Raw genomic sequence first — 7984 nt, 5'->3', positions numbered from 1 at the left:
GTAATCTAGACTTGTATAAGGTTAGTTTATATTGAATATTGTTGTTAATTTAACTAATCTGTAACACATATGTGAATTTATAATATTGTTTCTTCGCGTGTACATGTATGTGAATTGAAATATTGCGGCATTAATTGATAATATTATGTTGTGTTCCATTTGTACTTTTAATGTCCTTTTGTAATTATTTTGTAACTATTTTCAAATAAAGATACGTCTACAGGGTCAGTCGAAACATGCGGGGGTCCGAGCGCTACCTGCTTAGCGCGCATATAAATAGGGCGCCGTTCGGCGCAACACCAGTCGCATCACAGCTTCTACCGAGACCACACGCACGCGTTTTGACTGACCCCGAGGAATTACACAATTTAATTTAAAGTGTGAACTCTTGGGCGATTTTCCTGCGTTTTTGGTCGTAGCAAAATTGGCTACTCTTTTGTGGGTCCTGGATCGGTGTTACCGGCGCAAAGTGAGGTCCGAGTTGCGTGCCGCAAGGTGCAAGACGAGGTCCCTTACTTTATCTTATTATCACCGGTCACCCAATTGGGAGCTTGTCCCAGGCAGCGAGTAGGTAGTGCCTTTACGGGTGCTACCTAGCTTCAAGCAGCCGAAACAATGATTACTTGTTGATTTAAAAACAAAGTAGATTTATTTATATTATATAGTTTAATGAGTTAAACTTATTATAAAATTTAATTTAAGAACAAAACATTTTTAATATTTATGAATGGAATATTCCAAAAACAAATATATTCTTAACAAGTAACATCTTTCGCATAAATGTTTGAATAAAAATCTCTTTTTTTACGAAAAAAGAAATAAAACGCTTGTTATTAAGAATTAAATCAACTTTAATAAAGGATAAAAAAAATATAGTTTTAATTTAGTGTTTTGGCCTATGTTTAACCAAAGCTCTTGACAACTGAAAACTTAGTGCCCAAAACATAGCAAAGTTTGACAGGCTCGGTTCGGTTTAATTTGGTGAGTTTAATTAACTGCCACTTGCTGGCTTACTAAATCTTACCCTTTGCAAATTTTAAGTTTTCAAAGCGAGCTTTTAGTTCCCTTCCTGTTTGTGTTATAACAAACTTTTATGGATCTGCTAATTTATTTATCTCAAATAACTTCAAAATATTAACACCGGTAACTAACATAGTGGTAGAAAGAAATTACTCTTTCACTTATTAATACGAGGACTTTTCTTATTATAGTTTTTATTGGTAACTTGAAATACCCATTTTGTCATACAAGTTTGCCTAATATAATACATTCGCTACATAATTTTCCTTTTTTCCTTATCTTAAAATATGGTATCACTGTTTACTTTACTAATCAAAAACATTAATTCAAACCCTTATATTTTTAAATTAAATTATAAATTAAATCTTAACTTAAAAATCATTTCATAGTTTACAAAATTAAATGTTAAATAATACTGTTTGAATATTCATTTGCTAGACGATGTCGTAACGTGAAAAAAGCTATTGCCCTAAACAGTACAACAAATACAGATAAACCAAGAATTTGAATAATATAAGTATCTCCTTCCATACCGAGTTCTTGGAGTACGTATGTCGGATCTCCGTATACACATATATCTTCGGAGCAATGCATTCTAGTACGATTCTGGTACATTGGTAGAGTCATTCCAGTAAGACCATATCGCAAATACGACAAGGACATCAGAAACCTCATTCCTGACTCTATTTGTCTACCGAAACCCATGCCATAGCAGCACAACACTAACAGTGGTGATATTATAGATGGTCCTAATATAGCACCATTCTGAAAATAAAATTGTTAATAAATAAAACATAATTTTATATAACTGATACATACCTAAAATAATAAATGTGAATGTTTAGATGGATCGATGGATGGATGTTTGTAAGAAGATATCTTTGGATCGGATCGACGGATCTTGATGAAATTTGGCATAGATGTAGAACATAGTCTGGAGGACCACATAGGCTACTAGTTAAGTTTTTTTATCCTGCTCGGATAGAGTCGATTGTGTCAGCTAGTTAATTAATAATTCTATGGCTTTCTAAACCATTGGATAGATTTTATTCCTCTAGAATACTTCTAAGGGTTAGATAAACATTTTACATGAATAAGTCTTTTGCCAAAAATATCTAATACAATTTTCAACTTACTGTGCTATTAAATATTGTTCCAATAAGTAAACCGAGACCTTCGGAGCAGAAACCAGTTAAGAGTCCCACTATTGAAAATAAAATGAATCGATGCCATTCGAAAAGTTGACCTGACATGAAATATGTCATTGTTATGAAAATCATTCCAAAAAATATCTGTCAAGAAAAATATTTAATTAGAAAACATACAACTGTCTCTAAATGCGAATGTTTGTATGTAAGGATGGATGGATGTTTGTTAGGCAGAGATATAGAGCATAGTCTGAAAGAACACATAGCCAACTATTTAAGAGTTTTTTTAATTTTTTTTTTTCAAAACAAAAATTAGTGTTTTTCTGCAAAGTTTTTAAGACTATATAAATATAATTCTACACACCGCTGGTGGAATTGTAGAGAACGTTAGAGCGGCGTAATATGCCTTAAGTCCATACCATCTGTTGAAGTACTCGCGTCGAATTATTCTTATTTCCATTGGTACTGAAAATACAAAAAAAAATTGTAAAGTATTTTTTGCCACAAAAAAATTAAAATTTTTAACTATAAATTATACTTACAGAGTAAAATAGGAACCATAGTATAAGTGTATATTACAAACACAAGCATGCAGATATAACATTTGAAGTTAGCCATTGGTGTACTGCCTTCATTTCCAACCATATAAAATATGCCGCCAATGAAAAAACCGCATATTATATATTGCATTAATTGTATAAACCAATTTAGCTGAAATAAGACAAATTATTTATTTTTTATTTCTAGTTTACTCGAAAATTTTCGCCTAGTACCAAAATTTGAATAACAAAAAATTCGTTTTTTAAAAATTAAAAAAAAAATCACCTGCTTACGTTTACTCTGTAAATAAACCCTTTTTATTAAAATTAAAAATTGTGTGCAAAATGATGTTGGATATTCCAAATTCAAGAATTTATCTTTGTTTACTTCTTCCATACATTTGTTGTTTCCAGATTCTTCTAAAGTACTTAATTGAACCCTGTAAAACAATACTTACGATTATTTTATAAAAAGAAAATATTAAAATAAAAAAATAAAAGTATCCTTACGACATGTCCTTAGACCATCTGCTTATTTTCCCATTTTGACATAAATCTGACATTTGATTTCTTGATGTTATTTCTGCAGCCAAAGTTTCAATCACAAAATCGGCAGGATTGTGCGATTGTGGGCAAATAAATTGAGCCTCTGTTAAAAACGGCACTAACTGAGAAGGAGCACCCTGTAAAATAAAAAACCCAAGGTAACACAATGCAACAAACCAGATTAGCAAAACAACGTCTATCTTGCTATTTTTTTTCTTGATTACATAATTACAAAATTTATGGAATACCAAATTTACAGTATGATTTTTCGTTTAATTTTTTGTTATGAATATTAAAATGTATCCTGAAAATATCTTAATTGCAGTGTACAAACGAAATATTTGATGATTTTCAATTATCAATCTATAAGGAGCAAAATCTAATCTGCAAAAGTTTTACCTGATAACAACATTGCCCTCCACATATCACGTAAGCATTGTCAAAAATATTAAATAATGATGCTGAGGGTTGATGAATTGTGCAAATAATAGTACGACCTTGACGAGACAGCAGACGCAGTAAAAGTAACAGCTGTCTCACGGACACCACATCCAATCCTCTGTAAAGAAAATAACTAACATTCAAAAAATACAATAAATAAAATAGCAATAAAGCAAAATTAGTTAATTTAAAATAATATGGAGAACTGATCGCCAACCTTCGCTAGTCGGAGAGGCACCTCAAGAAGAAGAAGAAGTTAATTTAAAATCAGTATCAAACCTACTGAGTGTTTTTAAAGATGAAGATACCTTAATTGCGTAGTTAAGAAATTATATTCGGAAACCTCTAGGAAATTAGCATTTGGATAAGTTAGATTCTGTAAAAATTATGATGTAACTTACGAAGTTGGTTCATCCAGGAAAATGACTGGAGGATTGTTAACTAACTCTAAAGCAATAGCTAGACGTTTTGCTTGGCCACCGGATAGTCGCTCACACATCGTGTGCCTTTGCCTCCATAGTCCCAATGTTTGTAATATCTCCGTTACCTATTATAATAAAAATTGTTAAAGAATAATTGTAGTAGTCACCCTCGAAAACTTAAAAAAAAAAATATTTCTCACATTTTATGATCCAAGTTTCGAGAACTTTAGATTACGCGAAAAACAAATACGTTCTTATACTCACAATTATTTTTTTGTTAGCTTTTTTTATTTCTGCTCCTAATTTCAGTTCCGCTGCAATTCGCATTGCCTCTAAAGTAGTGAGCCTTGGTTGTAGAATATCATCATGCATGATGTAACAACTTAGTTTCTTAAATATTCTCATATCACGATCTTCGCCATTAATTTGTATTAATCCTTTGACACCATTTTGGCTACAAAAATTGTCACATGTATAAAATTAAATCTTTTTAGGGTTCCGTAACTCATAGGAACAAAACGGAACCCTTATAGGATGACTTTGTTGTCCGTCCCTCTGTCAAGACTGAAGTTTCTCAAAAACGCGTGAAGGTATCAAGCTGGATTTTTTTTAAACTTTAAAGTAATTTTTATATAGCGTTACATTTTATAATAATACAGTTACCTGAGAAACTGAATTTTAGGGGATTGCTAATGTTTTTGGTTTATAAGTTTGAAACTGACCTTGAAAATATACTCGTCAATCTCGAGTGAAGGACCGACAAACTTGTTTAAAATTTTCCATCGAAAGTCGTGCAAAAAAAAACTGTACCAAGAACATGTAATAAGATGAAAAGAATGGTATACCAATCTTAAATATATTATAAAAACCAATGATATCAAGAAATTGCGAGATCTAAGAAATAATGGATGCGTGAAATGTTCAAGTTATCTTTAACGCATCTATTACTCTTTACTTATACTTAAAAACTGATCGATAAAAATGGACGATTGAGCGATATCTAAAGCACATGATGATGATGATGCTTATATAAAATTCACGCCTGCGAGAAAAATATATAACAAATAAAGGCACTTACTTATAGCCTGTTAGGATGTGAAGAAGTGAGGACTTGCCAGCTCCTGAAGGGCCCAGGATACATGTTAACTCCCCAGAGCGAAATTCCCCCGAAATACTGCGCAATATTTGACGTTTTTCTACAGAACAAAATAAATGGATAAAAAAACGTTTTCTTGGATTATATTATAACAAAATTACTTGATTCATATCCTAGTCACAAGACCCCTTATATAGTACCTAAGAATCTTTCATTTAAGCAAAAATTTGTTGACAAACAGAAACATAATCAATAGTATTATAAGATATAGAAATTTCGACTACACAGTGAAATTCGGAAATCCCATCTATTCCTATACGCACTGACGTACCGTATGTTTCTGAAACCAAAATCCCCTTTTAAAAACATATTGTTATTTCTGTTTTGTCAAAGATAACAGGGACAATGTTTTTATACAGAGATCTCAGAAACCAAAGGTACGCAAACAGTCGAAACTTGATTGTACTAAGTAATTAATTGTAATTAGTAAGTATTGTAATTGTTAAGTCACCACATTAGCATATATTTTTTTTTTTCATATTTTCTTATAAGTTAGGTTAAGACTAATTATAATTAGTATATGAATCTCGTTTATAAAATGTTAAAATTATTTGCATCACAAATAATGCATGGCAATGGTATTGTAACTTCTAAATACAATTTTCAAACAAAGAGTATTTGCAGTATTTTAATTTATGTGTTATTCCAAAGAGAACAAGAACGATGACATTTGTAACATGTAGTTCGACAGTGGGAACAGTAACGCGTTAGGAAGTAATAGTAGAGCTTGGATACATCTAAACATCTCCTTGAGATCAATTCTTTGGATATGTTGTACTTTAAGATGATTTAATTAAACTAGTTTTTATATATTTGTCTATATAAAAAACAAACAAGTTTTTTTCTTAATTATTTCGTGTAATTTTTTAAGCAAAATGCACGGTAACTTTATACTTGGAACTTGTTTTACATATTTAATAATCTTCCGCAACTATATTAAGGTTACTTTTAATAGTTTTAATAGCTTATAAGTATTACCGAAACTCTGTTTACAGCCAGCAAATTATGATGTTTGAATTCATTCAAACATCGAGCAAATTAATTATCATTTGATACCAGTTATGTTAAAAGGTTACATTTACTATTTCACGATTTCCAAATCACAAGGTCGTATATTCGCGACTTTATTTTGACCTATCATAATATAAATAAAATGCAATGTATGTTTGTTCTATATATATTTCTTAAAACACGGGACAGATTTTAGTGGAATTTTATTAGGACATTTTTAGGCTCACTAGATATTTTTTGTACAAGTTACTTCTTACTAATATTATATATATTTAATAATAATATTTGGATGGATAGATGTTAGTTTGAAGGTATCTCTAGAACAGATGTATAGATCTTGCTGAGAATCGACATAGATTTAGAATATAGTCTGGAAGAACAGATAGACTACTAAGTTATTTTTTATTACCGCGCGGACGAAATCGTGGGCGACAGATAGTTTCTAATAAAACTATTTGCATGCTAAATTACATTGGACAGTGGATAAACAAAGGCTGATCATGATGTTGTTAACAATGTTTTTTTTATTTTCAGTAAGACAAAATTAAAAATTAATTTGAAAATTCTACTAGCTGTTGTCTGCAATGATGTCTGCGTTAAATCAATATAAACAAAGATAGAAATTCATCCATCCAAATTTTCAACTAAACTTTTTTTTCAAATATTAGTAGGAAATATTTATCTATTTTTGAATTAAATTAATCGTATTATTTTATGTCACGTCGATAAATTGGACCTTTTAATCGTTTTCATATATATGTAATTAACAAGCGTTATATGTACTTATTTGGAATTTAAGACCTCACAACGAAGATATATCGGTCCAATTATTATATGTTAAGATTAGTATCAAATATAATAATAAAAATTTACAGATAACTTTTTAAACATATTGTGTGTTTATATACAAATAACATAGATATCACTTTATTTTTATTTTTTAATTTTCTTTCGAAGGTTTTACGCATCTTGATTGTGGACGACAAATTAATTTAAACGAATAAATGACAGTATTCATTTTGTCTAATTATTTTATCAATTTATTATTTGTAATTCTATTTACCTCGAAATGAACTGACGTTATATTCAATGTCTCTAAACAAGACATTAACAGGTGGTCGTTTTGCAATACTATTTAAAGCCTTCAAAGATGTCCCAGCTTGAAACAAAAACTCGTCAATTCCTTGCTCTTCATTCGGAATACTAACATTCTTGTATGTTGACATTATTAAACGAAACGTACACACTATTATCTTATAAAAGGTTGTTCACACTGTTGTTAATTTTAAAGCGAATTAAAAATTGTAAAATTTATCATACGTATAAATATATACGTCCAATCGCACATTATATTCGTTCAAATGTCGCGGACCTACTGAACATGATATGTTTACGAATGCTAAATATTCCAAAGCACCCATATATGGAACAAGAGCGAAAGAATAAATTGCTATACATGCTTATTCATTTAGTATTACGATGAATCAATGAATATATAAAATTTTAACTATAGATATCCACTCTGATACACTTGTATATAACAAACTGACATCTTTGTTTATTTCAAATAGAATGAAAGAGAAGAAAATAAGCTTTTGAAACTTGATATGTACGTCTTTAAAGCGTGATGGTATAAAGGACTTTTGGATTTAACATTTTAAATGTTCTGTAAAATATCTTTTGAACAACTTTACGTGTTTG

At 30.3% G+C, this 7984-nt stretch overlaps 1 protein-coding gene across 1 annotated transcript; it reads right to left on the bottom strand.

The window, feature by feature from the left end:
* Positions 1-831: 831 nt before the first annotated feature.
* Positions 832-7645, bottom strand: LOC106127846 (ATP-binding cassette sub-family G member 4-like). Its single transcript, XM_013326127.1, has 11 exons — positions 7347-7645; positions 5195-5312; positions 4381-4570; positions 4096-4241; positions 3653-3812; positions 3218-3390; positions 2994-3147; positions 2711-2879; positions 2533-2633; positions 2157-2312; positions 832-1785 (listed from the first exon to the last, which is right to left on the bottom strand). Exons 1-11 carry the CDS (start codon positions 7507-7509, stop codon positions 1426-1428), a joined length of 1890 nt encoding a protein of 629 aa, XP_013181581.1. The 5' UTR covers positions 7510-7645; the 3' UTR covers positions 832-1425.
* Between the last annotated feature and the right edge of the window lie 339 nt (positions 7646-7984).

The sequence above is a fragment of the Papilio xuthus genome, unplaced genomic scaffold (assembly GCF_000836235.2).
Source record: "Papilio xuthus unplaced genomic scaffold, Pxut_1.1 DF828952.1, whole genome shotgun sequence".
NCBI classification, from domain to species: domain Eukaryota; kingdom Metazoa; phylum Arthropoda; class Insecta; order Lepidoptera; family Papilionidae; genus Papilio; species Papilio xuthus.
This window is presented reverse-complemented; position numbering and strand designations above follow the sequence as displayed.

Coding starts and splice junctions, on each gene's coding strand:
- LOC106127846 (XM_013326127.1), bottom strand. CDS start 7,509: ATGTCAACATACAAGAATGTTAGTATTCCGAATGAAGAGCAAGGAATT. Junction 4,242..4,380: donor AAGCTAACAAAAAAATAATT/GTGAGTATAAGA, acceptor TTATTATAATAG/GTAACGGAGATATTACAAAC. Junction 2,634..2,710: donor TATGGTTCCTATTTTACTCT/GTAAGTATAATT, acceptor TTGTATTTTCAG/TACCAATGGAAATAAGAATA.